The sequence below is a fragment of the Sus scrofa genome, chromosome 1 (assembly GCF_054392235.1).
Source record: "Sus scrofa isolate SSC_HxYL_T2T_F1_AM1 chromosome 1, Sscrofa_HxYL_maternal_Yorkshire_Landrace_v2.0, whole genome shotgun sequence".
NCBI lineage: Eukaryota > Metazoa > Chordata > Mammalia > Artiodactyla > Suidae > Sus > Sus scrofa.
Window position 1 is genome coordinate 287573523 of NC_139383.1, and position 15088 is coordinate 287588610.

Genomic DNA, 15088 nt, shown 5'->3' on the forward strand with positions numbered 1-15088 from the left:
CTGAGTCAATGACCGTGGGTGTTGGGACGCTCATCCTTGGATCCAGGGGTGCCCTTTTCAAACAAGTTATGAAATTGTGACTCCAACATGCACCCAAAAGTGTGTAAAATGAAAACTGCAGTGTGTTACCGTGTGGCCAGCCTGCTCGTCCTCACCACGCAGAACCCCGAAGGCCATCTGCGTCCCTTCCCAGGCACCAGCAACCCCACCCCAAAGGCAGTCACTTTCTGGTTGTCCTGGTGTGTTTACCACCTACGCGGGCATCCCAAATACAGCAGGTTACTTTGACTTCGCAAATGATTTTGTTCAAAGTGAGCCAACAGCACACACTGCCCCGAATCCCACTTCCTCTGCCACCACTGCCACGCCAATCCTCTCTCTCCACCCAGAACGTCAGCCGGGCTGCGCGGTGCTCTAGGTCATGGCTCGGCCGTCCTGGCTCTGTCACCACCGTCCTCCTCCCGAAGGCGGGGTGGCTGGACGTCTGTGTGGCTCTTGACGTTATTTCCTCGTCAGGCAGCGGAGTTGCCAGGTTACGAGAATGTGGGTTTTCTGCTCCAGCAGAGAGGCTGCCAAACGTTTCCCAAGCTGGAAGCACCCATTCACACCGATGCCAGCAGCCCATGCAGTCCTCCTCGCCCTCCTGCGTCACCAACACTGGGTCTTGTCAGTTTTTCGAATTCTGGCCGTCCTGGTGAGGGACAGCATCTCGTTTGCGTTGTAATGTGCCTTTCCTTGAGAACCAGTAGCACAGAGAGGCTGTGCATAAATACAGTGGTCCTGGGGCGAGATCGCCTTTTTAATGTCTTAGCCTCTTCTTACGGAGCTATTATAGCTCGCGTTGATTGGGAATTCTTTAAATAGTCTACGTATCTAAATATTCTCCAATTCCAAATACGAGACCATGGTTTTTTGGTTTTTCTGCTGTTTGGTTTTCGTTTTTGTTTTGGCCGCCCCCTCGGCATATGGAAGTTTTCAGGTCAGGGATGCAATCCGAGCCACAGCTGTGACCCACGCCAAAGCCGCAGCAGCATAAGATCCTTAACCCCCTGGGCTGGGGATCAACCCCGCACCTCTGCGGTGACCTGAGCCACTGCAGTCAGATCCTTATCCCGCCGCACCGCAGCAGGAACTCTGAGACTGTGTGTGTTTTTTGGGTTTTGTTTTTTTTTTAGCAGGCTGTGGTAGGCAGAATAAAATTTCCCCAGCCGGATTCCCTACCCGAATCCCCAGAGTTCGTGTCACTTTCCATGGCGGCATGCTTAGGTTAAGGGTCTCGCGTGGGGGGTCCTGAGGTACCGGTGTCTGGGCCTAAGCCCGTGAGTGCCTCCCAGTGGAAAGCCTTTCCGGCCATACCCCGAGGGAGGTGTGACCACGGAAGCAGCTCAGAGAGAGCCGCTCTCGCTGCCTTTGCTGTTGGAGGAAGAGGCCACGAACCAAGCAGTGCCAGGGCCTCCGGAGGCCGGAAAAGCCGAAGGAAGAGACTCTCCGTGAGGCTCCCCAGAAGGAACCAGCCCTGCGGCAACTCGCGTCTAGACCAGTCACTCTACACTGACCGCTAACCCGCAGGACTCTGTATTAACACAGGGCTGTGTTTCCCAGCCCCTGCACTGTGGGCAGTGAGCTGAGGCAGCAGGAGACAATTAATAGCCTACGTGTCCCAGAGGCTTCCTCTCCCTCTGACTTTCTTCTTCTATCCCGCGGTGTCCTTTGATACACAGAAGATCTTGACTTTTTTTTTTTTTCGTCTTTTTAGGGCTGCACCCACAGCCTATGGAAGTTCCCAGGCTAGGGGTTGAAACGGAGCTGCAGCCAGTGGTCTACACCACAGCCACAGCAATGCGGGGTCCGAGCCACATCTGTGACCTCCACCACAGCTCCCACAACGCTGGACGCTTCACCCACTGAGCGAGGCCAGGGGTGGAATCCGTGTCTTCATGGATGCTCGTCGGGTTTGTTATCACTGAGCCACGACGGGAACTCCCAAGATCCTGATTTTTTTTAGGTCTTGATTTTAGTGATATTGGATTGATGGATCTTTTCCTTTTGGCTGGTGCTCCTGAAATCCTGGTTAAGAAACCCCTCCCTGACCGGAGAGATGGAGATAATTCTCCTTTACTTCCTCCCACCAGGCTCCCCAGTCTTGCAGGGGTAGGTCTGTAATTGCCCTGGAGCAGAGGCTTGTGCCGTGCGAGGCTTTGTGGGTGACAGTCGGCAGCTGCGCCCTGGGCAGAGGCAGCCCTCCCCTGGGGACCAGGGTGTGGCATTTCAGCTGCTCCCTGGGGAAGCTGGCCCAGAGCACCTACTGCATGGACAGGAAGCAGAACGCTCCCTGTTTAACTCCCCCACTTGCTTTTTTTCTGTCTTTTTAGGGCCACACCCGCATCACATGGAGGTTCCCAGGCTAGGGTCGAATCCAAGCTGCAGCTGGCAGCCTACACCACAGCTCACAGCCACGACGGATCGATCCTTAACCCACTGAGCAAGGCCACGGATCGAACCTGTGTCCTCATGGATCTTGGTCAGGCTCATTACCACTGAGCCACAGCGGGAACCCCTCTCCCACTTTTCACGAGAGTTCTCTAGGTGCAAAGCATCCTGCTTAAACATGTGCAAAGGTGCTGAGACTAACTGAGGACGGGGCAGGGGAGCTGGGGGAGCTGGGGGCCACCGTGCCCATAACGGCGGGAGCTTAAGTCCGGGGGCTGATGATGGCGGAACGTGCCCTCCGGGGATGTCAGTGATGTCACCTGCTAAAGGGACGCCCTAACGCTCCCTAACACTGCCAGGTAGATGCTCCTGCTGAGAACTGGCTACAGATGCTGAAAACAGCTGGTGCTCCAGGACGCAGACTGGGAGGAAAAAGCAGAAAGCAAACACTTTTGAAACGTGATTCTTCCTCTGTGAGGCCGTGGGGCACATGCGTTCAGACACTGATGGGAGAGAAGGGTCTGGGCAAGGCAGGTTTATGGAGTGGGAGTGAGGGGGTGGCAGGGATGACGAGATGCTGGCAGGACGGAGCGAAGCTTCTGGAGGCTGCAGGCCGGTGGATGGGGAGGAGCCGGGCCGGGCCCCCCCTACGTGAGACGCACTTTCATCTCCGACACCTGGTAGCTGTAGTTGTACCCTCTCCCCGACCTCCAGTTGACGCCGTTGGCATAGCTGGTGTGCAGTCCCCGGAGGTAGCGGCCGTTCAGGTTGGAGGAGTGGCAGGCGTTGTACCACCAGGCGCCGTGGTACTGCTCCGCGCAGTTTCCCGAATGGTTGTCGTTGTCCTGGTCTTTGGTGGAGAAGAACTGGTCTCTGTGGGATGACAGGGAGTCACCTGCTCGGGAGAGAGCGTGGGTGCTGCTGGTACCACAGGGACCCTGCTGTCCAGAGGCCCCGCCACCTCCCTCCGGGGACACGTCAGCAGGGCCCCAGGGAGCCGAGAGCTGAGCCCTTGGGGCAGGGGAGGCTCCTGGTCCAGGCGCTCCACCCAGGGCGCGGGACCACCTTCTGCAGCCACTCCTGTGTCCTCCTTGCTCCAAGGCCACCAGGACCAGCTCTCTTCTCTTCTGGCCCCTCCTTGCCCCCATCCTGCACCTCTTTTCTGGGCCTTGTCCTCACCATCTGGAGCCCCCGCTCCCCCGAGCAGGTGCGTGTCAAGGGAACATGAACTTGAAGGCTCCCATGAGCAAGGCCCACCCCGCCCCACCCCCACCCGGTGGGCCTTGACCTGAGCAGCTCAGGGTCAGCACAACCGGACAGGCTCCAAGCTCCTTCCCTGAGCAAGTGCACACAGGGGGTTCCCTGAGGATGTGCTGGAGGAAATGCCTTCCCGCATATCCTCTGACCATAGTCTTTGGGGCAAGTCCATCCCATGGGGCTCCTGCTCCACCGAACCCAGTTTGGGAACAGGGTTCTAAGGCTTCGTATGAATGGTCTGTCCTTTTCCAGGGGTCAGCAAGGACAGGGGTCAGTCAGAGACCCCTCACAGCTCTGCAGATAAAGTCTAGGAGCTGTAACTTCCTGTGTCACCAGTCCCCAGGCTACACAGAGCCTCCGGTAAATTAGCGTCTGCATTTACAGATGGAGAAGGCAGAGCCCAGAGAGGGGAGCCCCCGGCCCAGGGTCATTCATGGCAGACAGAGCCAGGACCCAGGCCACAGTCCCGCCGCAAACACCCACCTGCATTGCCCTCCAGGAAGCCTCCCAGGACCAGCTTGTACTTCTCTGCCTCGCCTGCCACCTGGAAGGACCTGTACTTGGCAAACTGGTGGTTGCCCTCGAAGTCCACGAGGTCCACCCGGAGCTCACTGGTTCCTGCAGGGGCAGGGGTTCGGGTCTCAGCAGAAGGGCCTCTCCCTCCAGGTGTGGGAGGTGGGAACTGGGGGCCATTCTCAAGGGGTGTCTGAACGTGGCAGCCCTGGAAGGTTCAGCCAGGAGTGGGTGAGAGCCTGGGACAAGTCCCTCTCTCCAAATAGCTCCCCTGCTGTCCCCTCGGCCACGCCTAACGCGATGTTGGTGTCCCTTGGCTGGAATGAAGCCTCTCTCCCCTGGGAAACTGTAAATTCTGCAAGTGGCTGTTGGTCCCCTCGCCGCCAGGGTGCTAAGTGACTGTGTCTAGAGTTTCCTTGGCACGACTTTCCAGGCACGAGAGGTCACCTTCAAGGTCACGGAAGATGTCGAAAAGGATGTACAGCCTCTCGGTTTTCCTCAGGACAAGCCGTGAAGCCGGGGTTATGAACAGAGAAGGGGGAGGGTGGCTTCGGGGGACCCCCGCGTGCCCTGACTGAGAGAGGCCGGGGAGGGGCTCGGGGGGCCTGAGACCCCAGCCTCAAGGAAGGACCGACAGCTGGAAGTGGGAGAAGGGCCCCTCAGGCCAGACGCCCCCCACTTCCTCATCCCAGCTTAAGATACACTTGGCCCTGAGACCAGAGAGGTCTACACCCTAACAGTCCAGCTTCTGATTCTAACACCCAGCGAGACGAAGAGAAAACCTGTCCCAGGCCGGCCCGGTGACAAGCCTTCCTGAAGTCAGGGGGGACCACCCGGGGGGCGGGGGGCGGCATCGCCGGCTCCGGCTGGTCCGGGGCTGAGGTCCGGGGCCCGTGGAGGTCGGAGCGCCCCCGCCAAGGCCCTACCCTGGGCCGTCAGGGCGTGGATGTGGTCGTTCCCCAGCCAGAACTCTCCCAGCTGACTGCCGAAGCCCCGCTTGTACGCGGCCCAGTCCCGGTAGAAGTCCACCGACCCGTCGCTCCTGCGCTGGAAAACCTGTGCGGGTGGGAGAGGGCGGGAGACGGGGGCCTGGCGCCGTCCCCAGCACGGGGACCTCGGCCACACGGGCCCTCCCACCCGCGCAGGACCCGGCCGCTGTGACTCCCAGGAGCACACAGCCCACCGCTGCCCAAGACCCCGGGGCCGTCTCGGGGAGCCCGCACTCACGGTCCACCCCCCGCCATCCGTGTCCATGTCACACAGCACCGTCAGGGGCTGGCAGTCCGGCAGGTAGATGGTGTGCCAGCCGCTCAGAAAGTGCCCCCTGGTCAGCAGCTCCTTGCAGGTCCGAGGTCCTGGGAAGGGAAGCGGGGAGGTGGATGCCAGGGCCGGAGCCCTGGGCAGGGGCAGTGGGGGTGGGGGTGGGGCAGGGAGAGGCAGGGACCCCTGCTGGGGGAGGGGAAGCCTGCAGCCTGGGCAGGGCCGCAGCCCCCAGGCCAGCCAGCTGCGATGGCCCAGCCCGGTCCACCTGGGCTGCCCCCACTTAGCCTCCTGGGCACCTGGCCCTGCAGGGGCAGGTATAAACTCCTCCAGAATTGCCATGGAACATGCTAGAGTCATCCAGGCAGCAGCTGCCGGTCGCTTGACTCTTTGAGGAGTAACATGGGTGCAGAGTGCTTTGTCTTTGGATCCTGGAAGGTGAGTCTGTGCAGCTGGCCTTCTGGTCGACCTCTCCCCAGCAGGGGCGGGTCCAGGCTGAGGTCTGGAGGTCAGCGTGTGGGCAGTCACCTGTGGCACATGACTGGAGCTGCCCAGGCTCTCCTGTTGTGGGGAGAGGGGACATGCACATCACACGTCTGGAAACAGCCTGTCCCCTTCAGCCCCACCTGCTCTGCGAACACAGAACGGAGACCACTATCCAGCTCTTTCCAGGACAAACACCGTCCGGCCGCACGAAGCAGTTCACAGATGCAGCTTCGCTGGGCCTTGCTTGACACCCCTCCCCACCCCCCACCCCCGTGCCTGGCCTGGCCTGGCCTGCCTGGGACGAGTGGTCGACACTGGGGCTCGAGGCCCTGGCCGGGACGCCGCGGTGGCCGCCTCGCCTGGGCTTCACCGCTTTCCACGGCCGGGGTCCCCAGCAGAGTCTCGGTCGCGGAAAGCCCGAGGGGTGCTCGGAGGGAGCTCTGGGCCTCGGCCTTGTACTTCGTATGTGTGACCAGGGCATCTGATGTGTCTGAGAGTTTCGTGAGTTTTGCCTTTTCTTAGTTTTGCAGTTTTTAAATAAGTGAGCAGAAAACAGAAAAAGACACAAGGTAAACGCCCACCGTGGTGCAATCATGGGTTTTACGGATCAGCTGTGTCTGCAGCTGGCCGCTGCGGGGCTCTGAGCCCCCCGAGACCGACCGTGAACAAACCCAGCCCGGCTCAGAGGCCCTCCGCCCCCACCCATCATTCGGATGAACTGGGTCGGAGACAGGGTCGGAGACCCTCAGCCGGGGTCATGCTGGGTGTGACCGAGGCTCTGGGGCCCCAGCCCCCTGCGGAGTCTATGGGTGTCCCCAAGGTGCTGAAGGGGCTCACCTTTCTCTCCACGCGCGCCCTTCTCCCCTCGGTCTCCTGGGGAGAGACGGGGGATGCAGAAGAAGACTGGTCAGCGGGCACCGACCCTCCCCCTGGAAAGGTGCTTGGCTCCTGGGGAGGTCGGGGTGGGCGGATGAGGCCGAGGGCTCTGGGCACCGCACAGGCGTGCTCCGTGGCTTACATGGCTTTCAGGGGGCTGGGCCCCGGGGGGTGCTCAGAGGCCTGGGGTTTGCCCTGGGTTAGGAGGGGCTGCCTTGGGGGCGGGACCCTGTTCACGCACTTTCCTGAGACTCTGGAAGTGGGAACCGTGATGGGAGCCCCTGGGGTTCTGCCTCCCCCAGCCCACCTCCTCCCTCGCTCCATCTCCGTCTCGCTTCTCTGTAGACGGACCCCCCGCATCCACTTAGGGGTCCGAGCTCTCGTCTCCTTGGTTACCTTTGGGCCCAGCCGGTCCTGCCTTCCCGACGACGCCGGGGGAGCCTCGCTCTCCTGGAAATTCCAAAGACACATCCGTGAGGAAAAGGCCCACGGAACCCTTCTGCTCGAGCATCTCCAGGCTGAGGAATAAAGTCCTGCCTCCCCCCCTTCCAGCCCAGCTCGGGCACCCTCAGGACCGCTGTCCCATGACTCAGCCGGGGTGGCTGCAGAGAGAGGTCACTGGGGTGCAGACCCGCCAGCACCCCGAGCTCTGGCCCCAGGGACCCCCAGTGCCCCAGCTCCCGTCCACCACTGTGTGACAGGGCCAGGTCCACACGCACCCAGAGAGCTTTACCATCTAGCTGGGGGCCTGGGACGAGGAACGCGTCCTCGGAGTCCCTGTCACACAGGTCCAGCTGGACACGTGGGTTCTGGGAGGGAGGAGGGGCTGGGCGCTGGGCTCAGCCTCAGATGCAGCGCCAGTTGGCAGGAGGCTGCCTCCCGCTGCGGAGGCTTGGACTCCACGTCCAGCAAGGAGGGGCAGGAGCTGTGAGGCCTCCCTGGAAGTCAGCGGGGCTAGGATGTCCCTGGGCCCCTTCCCCTCCTCCTGAGAGGACTGAGAAGGTCAGGAGAGGCAGCCCCGGATTCAGCCGGGTCTCAGGACATGGCCAGCAGGCTCACCTCCCTGCAGGCGGTGGGTGGGCTGGGGCGGAGGGGCGGAGCCTGGGCAGCAGCTGGGGTGGGGAGTGCAGACCGACCCGGGCTCACTCTTCCTCCTCTCAGTGCCCCCTCCTGAGCAGAGATCCCACCTGGAGCCCCTCGTGCTGAGCGCATGCAGCCCTTCCACCTCTAGGACCTGAACTGGCCACCTCTTAGGATGCTCACGCTGTCTCCAGAGCCCTGCCCCAACCAGGCGCCCTTGGAGCCATCTGTTCACACCCAGGCTGGGGGGATGCAGCCCTCAAGTCTGCCTTCTGCACCAGACTGGGGCCCAGGCCCTCACGGGGGTCCTCACACCAGATGGAAGCCCAGCCCCACCCTCCCTGGACGTGGCTCACCACCCTGAGCCCCAGTTTCCTCTGATGGCCACATAAAGCCAGTGCCCAATCCGGGACCAGGAAGCAGAGTCTATGAAAATATGCCCAGATGTGAGCTGAGAGAAGAGTTGAAACCAGCCCCTCCTCCGGGAGTGGCCATCCCGGTGGGCCTCTCGGGGGTCACCTCTGATGCCGCCTCTGAGCAGGGCCAGCGGCACTGCCCACCGGGGATCCGTTTTGAGAAGATCAAGGGCTCAGGGTCCCCCACCCCCCGTCCGTCCCCGGCACCTACCCTTCGGTCCATTGGCGCCCGCCTCTCCCTTGGGCCCTGCGGCTCCAGGCAGCCCCGGGCAGCCTCGGAGGATGGAGAGCTTGTCTGAGCCCTCCAGACCCACCACCTTGACCTCTGCAGGGAAACAGGGCGCTGGTGGGGTGCTCGTCCTGGACCCGCGAGTCCCGCAGAGCCGGCAGTCCACCCCATCCAGGGGGACCTGCCCTGCGGTGACTTTGGTCGGGGCCCTTGGCTGTGGCCAGCATCACCCGCTTCTGAGGAGGGTCAGCATGGCAGTGGCTTTTCCCACGTCTGGTGGGCACTGGTCAGGTGGGGAGGGGAGGCAGAGCCCTGGCCTTGGAGTCCATCTGGCCAGAGCAGCCCCCTCCTCAGTGCTGTGTGTCTTTGGGCAAGTCACTCAGCCTCTCTGAGCTCTGCCCATTGGGCGCCCAAGTGGGCACAGGAATAGGGCTGTGGGAAAGATTAGATTAGATAGTGCAAATTTTAACAGTTTTAAGTATAATTCATTTCAAGAGTTTCACAAACAGTGTGTAATTTCAATTAATAATAACAATAAATATTTATAAGATGGGGAATTGGGGTCCACATAATATTTTCACCCCCTGACCTTGGGCACATGACTACAGAGTTTCTGAGCTGGAAGGGCTCCGTGACTGTTCCCCAGAGAGGGGACACGTTTGATCCTAGGACCTAGAGGAAGCACCAGAGAACCAGGGACCTGAGGTCTGTTTCCTTCTCAGTAAGGATAATTAATTTTGCTGATTTAAGAACTAAAATTCCTCCCAAGAGACAAGGTAGAGGACGTGGGAGTTGGCCCTGCTCTCACTGCACACCCAGCGGCCGCTGTCCGGGTGTCTGCCTCCTTTCCTTCCGACCTGTCTTCGGGGCAGCCAATCACAGTTGGGGGGGGCATCCACCTGCCTGGGGTCAGGAGGGAGACACAACGCCATGGGCCCCAAAGCTGCCCAGGCTCTCTGAAGTAAGGGCCAGACACCTGCACTAACAAACCCCAAGTGGGAGCCTTTGGCATTGAGAGTCTTTCCAGAAAGCCCAGGAGTAGACAGAGGACGTGAGCTGTCCTCCTTGGCGCAGGGTCGAGACCGCGCTGGGAAGCTTGTGGGGCAAATCATAGGCTTGAGGGTCAGACAGACCCGGGATTAGAGGTCTGCCCTCTCTCTCTGACCTGCATGACCTGGGGCCTGTCTTCTCCTTGCCAGAGGGTGAAGTTCAGCTGCTGCATCTTCAGAAGAGATGCATGCAGAGGGTTTAGCCCAGGACACTCTATCTGTCCACACTCACTGACTTGCAGGGACTGGAAGTTCAGGTCTGTCTCACCTGGACAGGTGTCGGCAGCCTGGGCAGCCAGGGTCTGGAAGCTCAGGAACAGGAGGAGCTGGCCAGTGGGCCCCAGGGCCACGGCAACTCTGCTCAGCTCCATGTCCTCAGTCTTTGATCTCTCTCGCTCGTGTGGGCAGGAGAAGCCAGTGCAGCCTGAGCCTGGGTTTCTCAACTCCCCTGGGGAGGCCCACTTCCTCCAGCCTTTGGTCACACCAGCAGCAGGTCCCAGATGATGGCAGAGGGCGTTTCCTTCCATCTGGGCCCCACCAGGCCACCCGCTGAATCAGGCTCACTTCCCCCTGCCCGACACCCTGGTCCCCGAGAGCTCCCAGCTCTGTTGGGAAGGATCCACCCTGTTTGTGGCTTAGGAAAGCCCAGTCCCCAAATCCATCTTACTACTCAGCTCCACCCAAACCTCAATCTGAGGCCTCAATTGGAATGGAAGCAAGGCTTGGCTGGAGATAGCGCTCTCCACCATCTGACTTCCAGAACATTCTAATGATGGAGGCAGTCACCGGGCACTTGGAGGGAGGAGGAAAAAAAATTCTGAGCACTTACTCTGTGCCAAATACTACTGACATCTGCCAGGAAGACACTGTTATTTGAATTTTGCAGGTGGGGAAACTGAGTCTCACAGCGAGTAAGAGCTAGACAGCATCTTGGGTCTGGCTAATGTCTGAGGACCCCTGGTCTGTCCATTGCACCCGTGGGAGAGCACCTGTGAGAGAGCTAAGTCTTTCCCCCCAAATCCCAGAAGGCAGACCCCACATCTGGTACAACGAGCACCCTCGGTTGGGACACGTGGCAGGCGTGGTGTGAAGGGGTTCTGCAGATGAGCAGAAATGGTCACAAAGGAGCAGAGGAAGGTGACAAGGGGACGGAGCTGAGGGTGACAGTCCTTTGTGTTTTGCTACCTCCCTGGGCCAGTGTGTATGGGCTGGCCTCCAAACCACACTCTCTGCCAGACCAAAGATTGGCGAAAGGGGGACACAGGACCTTAGGTCCAGCTCTGCCGGCACTTCAGTGACACTAGACCCTGCAGATTTTTATGCAGTGGCTCCAGCCCGCTGAGGCAGGGTGACCAAGCAGCAAGCATGTCTCAGGCACCATTCAGCCTCCCCAGCTACTAGAGGGGGCATCCTGTCCACACAGCACAGGTCTGGACTTTGTCTTTGGAGAAAAGGCAGTTCAGGAGTGTTCATCTGGCCTTTGCAGGACAGGGCAAGAGGCAGCAAGTCCTCATTCCTCACCCCTGTCTGCCAGTGATGCCCCCTGCCCCCACCCCCATACCAGGAGGCTTCCTCTTCTTTGCATTGCTGGTGGAGGTATTGCAGGTGAGCTGTCAACAATACATCTCAGTATCGATCAGTTATCACTTTAAGGTTTCTAAGAGGACGTGGCCCTAAGGATACAAAAGAATGCAAGCCTCAGTCAAGTTCAAGCATCTAAAAGTGGGATCAATAAAAGTCATTTGACTTCTGGCAATGGCGCATTAGGTATTTGGGGCTGTCTGTCCTCATAAGGGCAAATAGACAAGACATTAAACAGGAGATTTGCTACCTGTTACTTAACTATTTCATGTTAACCCCAACCTCCTAATTAATCCCTCCCCCCAGCAAGGACCTGCTGTACAGCACAGGGAAATCTACTCAGTACTGTGTAGTGACCTATATGGGAAAAGAATCTGAAAAGGGATGGATACATGTATGTGTATAACTGATTCATGTTGCTGTACACTGAAACTAAAAAACGTGCCCAGTCAATTACACTCCAATACATTTTTTTAATTAAAAAATTTTAAAAATAAAGATAAAGTAAAAATAAAAACAAAAAAAGGTGTGCTTGAAGGCATAGCCAAGTTAACTGAGTAGGAAAGGGCCAACTTGCTATACTCTTAGAGCAGCAGAAGTTTGGAGAGAGGAACAAAAGACAGCTGAGAAGCCGGTCTGTTACCTTGACAGTTTTGCAGGGCTAAAGGTCAAAGTTGGGGTCTAAGGTCTGTCAAGGGATTGGATTTGGGGTGGGGATCCAGAAGGGTTTCTCCCTAGGAATAAGGATGACTCATCGAGAGCCAGCCCTAAGTGGATTGCAAACTGGTTTTGAGACATCTATGTGTCCTGGGGAAAATTCTTAACTCCCCAAATTCTATTAAGGTCTCTCTGGGTCACTGGTGCCCACTGCTCCTGGTAGAAACCAACACAGATCTTCTCTGAAGGAGAATAGCATCCCCCAGGACCTAAATCGTTCCTGCAAATTTCAAATTTGCAGAATTAAATTCAATGTTGAATTCAATGTTTCAAATTAAATATTAGAACACAGTGAAAGATGATGAGATTCACGAGGATAAAAGACAACACACACAAGAACAAACAGAAACAACAGACTTTAGAAACAGGTCCCCAGAAGCTGCAGATACTGAAATGGCAAGATATTTAATGGGGAAGACAGAAAAATATTCTCCGAGACTGAAAACAAAGGGCTGCCCAGAAACCACTCCTTCTGGTCAATGTGGTGTTGGATGTCACTCCTGGTGCAGCAAGCCAGAAAAAGACATGAAATGTAAAAGATTTGGAAAGGCAGGCACAAGGCTGTTATTTTCAAAAAATATGGTCTGTATAGAAAATTCAAGAGAATGTAAAATTAAGTTTTTACAATGAATAAGCTTAGCAAAAATCAATCATGTTTCTAAAATTTAGCCACGAAGAATTACAAAACAAAATTTTAAACATTTTTGATAATGACACCAAGATCAAATAACTGTGAATAGTCTCAGCCAAATATATGCTAGTCCTCCAAAGAGAAAACTGTCCAATATGAGTGAAATACATTTTAAAAAGTCAGAACCAATGGAAGAGTATTCTATGTTCACGAATTAGAATACACAATATTGGGGGTTCCTGTCATGGCTCAGTGGTTAATGACCCATAAGGATTTGGGTTTGATCCCTGGCCTCGCTCAGTGGGTTAAGGATTCAGCATTGCTGTGAGCTGTGGTGTAGGTTGCTGACTCAGTTCAGATCCCGAGTTGCTGTGGCTGTGTTGTAGACTGGCTGCTACAGCTCTCATTGGATCCCTAGCCTGGAAACTTCCATAAGCTGTGGGTGTGGCCCTAAAAAACAAGGCCAAAAAAGTATACACACAAATTCAGGATCTTGCTGCACCACAGAGGTGGCTCTATGGAGCAATGGGGAGAGAATAAACTTTCAATAAATGCTATGAGCTTCTTGAAGACAAGAATTGAAACACGATCTTTGCTATGAAAAAAAGAGCAGTGTTGGAAATACTGAGGTTTTAGAAATATGGGGTTTTAGAAAAAATATGAGGTTTTAGACCATATATCATAAGGTATCAAATAACTTTGGGGATGTCTTATGCAGGAATGAAAAGCACTAAACCTAATGGAAAAGCCTGAACACTGACCTTGAAATTAAGAAGTTCTGGTCTCACAGGATACCCCAGAGATAGTGAAAACACACACCAGGGGGAGGGCAAGGGGTACTGGCAGAATTGTCACAGAAGTGACAAAGTGTTGTATTCAGGATAAATAAAGAGTTGCTGTAAATCACTAACCCTGCAGAAAGTGGGAAGGTGACTTGTTACAGACACTTCCAAAGACATTTATTTATTTATTGTAAAATGTATTTTATTGAAGAATAGTTGATTTACAATGTTGGGTTAATTTCTGCTGCATGGCACCCGCACACACACACACACACACACACACACATGCTTTTTTATGGAGTTTTCCTTTATGGTTTATTCCAGGATGTTGAATACCCTTCCCTGGGCTCTACAGTAGGGTCTTGTTGTTTAACCCTCCCATGCACAATGGTTTGCATCTGCTAAATCCAAACTCCCAGGCCGTCCTTCCCCAACCCCCTTCTCCCTTGTCAACCACAAGTTTGTTCTCTATGTCTGTGAGTCTCTTCCTGTTTCGTAATAAGTTCATTTGTGTCATGGTTTAGATTCCATGTATAAGTGATAGCATAGGATATTTGTCTTTCTTTTTCTGAGAAAGATACTCCACTTAAAAAGATAACCTCTAGGTCCATCCATGTTGCTGCAAATAGCATTATTTCATTCTTTTTTATGGCTGAGTAATATTCCATTGTATATACATACCACATCTTCTTTGTCCATTCATATGTCAATGGACGTTTCGGTTGTTTCCAGGACTTGACTATTGTGAATAGTGCTGCTATGAATATTGGGGTGCATGTATCTTTTCAAATTAGAGTTTTTGTCTGGATATACACCCAGGAGTGGGCTTGCTGGGTCTTGTGGTGGTCCTGTTTTTAGCTTTTTGAGGAATCTCTGTACTGTTCTCCACAGCAGCTGCATCAATTTTCATTCCCACCAACAGTGTAGGAGGGTTCCCTTTTCTCCATACCCTCTCCAGCATTTGTTATTTGTAGTTTTTTTAATGATGGCCATTCTAACAGGTGTGAGGTGATACCTCATTTGCATTCCCCAAAAGGGAATATTTAAATGTCTGGTGGAATTTCTACCTGATACCAACAGGTAGAAAAGGTGTTTGACTTTACTAGTGATCAGAGAAATGCACATTAAAATCCCGTGTCCACTTGGACAGCACAGGGTTCAGTGTGGCTACATGAGGAAGAGGATAGTGTCACCTGGCACCTCTGGGTGTGCACCCTGGCACCACCACTTTGGGGACGGGCTGTGCTTGTGGGCATGCATGAACTTGCTTGATCACTCGCAACCAGAAGCTGGGTCCTGCCCCACCAGCCTGCGTACCCAGGGGTAGAGGGCCCATGGAGAACAGTGTCCTGCTCCAAACTGCAGCTACTAAAATGTCCATCCAGAGCAGGAGGGACCCCTGGCCTGAGTCACGTTCCTGCTGGACAAACCTGCAGAGCGTTAACACGAAGAAATTCCTGCTTCCTGCAAAACCATCGTGGAAATTCACAAGCAGAGCACTGAGCAGAGGAAGCCAGCGTGAGAACTTGTTGGATTGCATTTACGTACATTTCAAAAGTGCCCACACCACAGGGCTGTGTTTGGAGAGACGTGCTGAGTGGACTGTGGAGAAAAGGGCAGGGGTGTCCCTGGAGGGTGGCAGCCCCCTCGGGAGGGGACCTTGGCTGGCACTGGGCTCTGGCTTCACCTGGGAGGTGTACTTGAAGTTTCACGCTCTCTGGTGAAAAGATGTTACATTTCACTTTTAAAAGGAAGTTTAAATAAAACACAATGGAGGGTGC

At 55.7% G+C, this 15088-nt stretch overlaps 1 protein-coding gene across 3 annotated transcripts; it reads right to left on the reverse strand.

The window, feature by feature from the left end:
- Positions 1-2877: 2877 nt before the first annotated feature.
- FCN1 (ficolin (collagen/fibrinogen domain containing) 1) lies at positions 2878-9998 on the reverse strand. Of its 3 annotated transcripts, none has more exons than XM_021082870.2 (9): positions 9865-9998; positions 8530-8643; positions 7219-7272; positions 6784-6819; positions 5989-6021; positions 5428-5555; positions 5127-5256; positions 4171-4305; positions 2878-3303 (listed from the first exon to the last, which is right to left on the reverse strand). In XM_021082870.2, the coding sequence occupies exons 1-9, from the start codon at positions 9965-9967 to the stop codon at positions 3194-3196; spliced, it is 843 nt and encodes a 280-aa protein (XP_020938529.2). In that variant the 5' UTR covers positions 9968-9998; the 3' UTR covers positions 2878-3193.
- Between the last annotated feature and the right edge of the window lie 5090 nt (positions 9999-15088).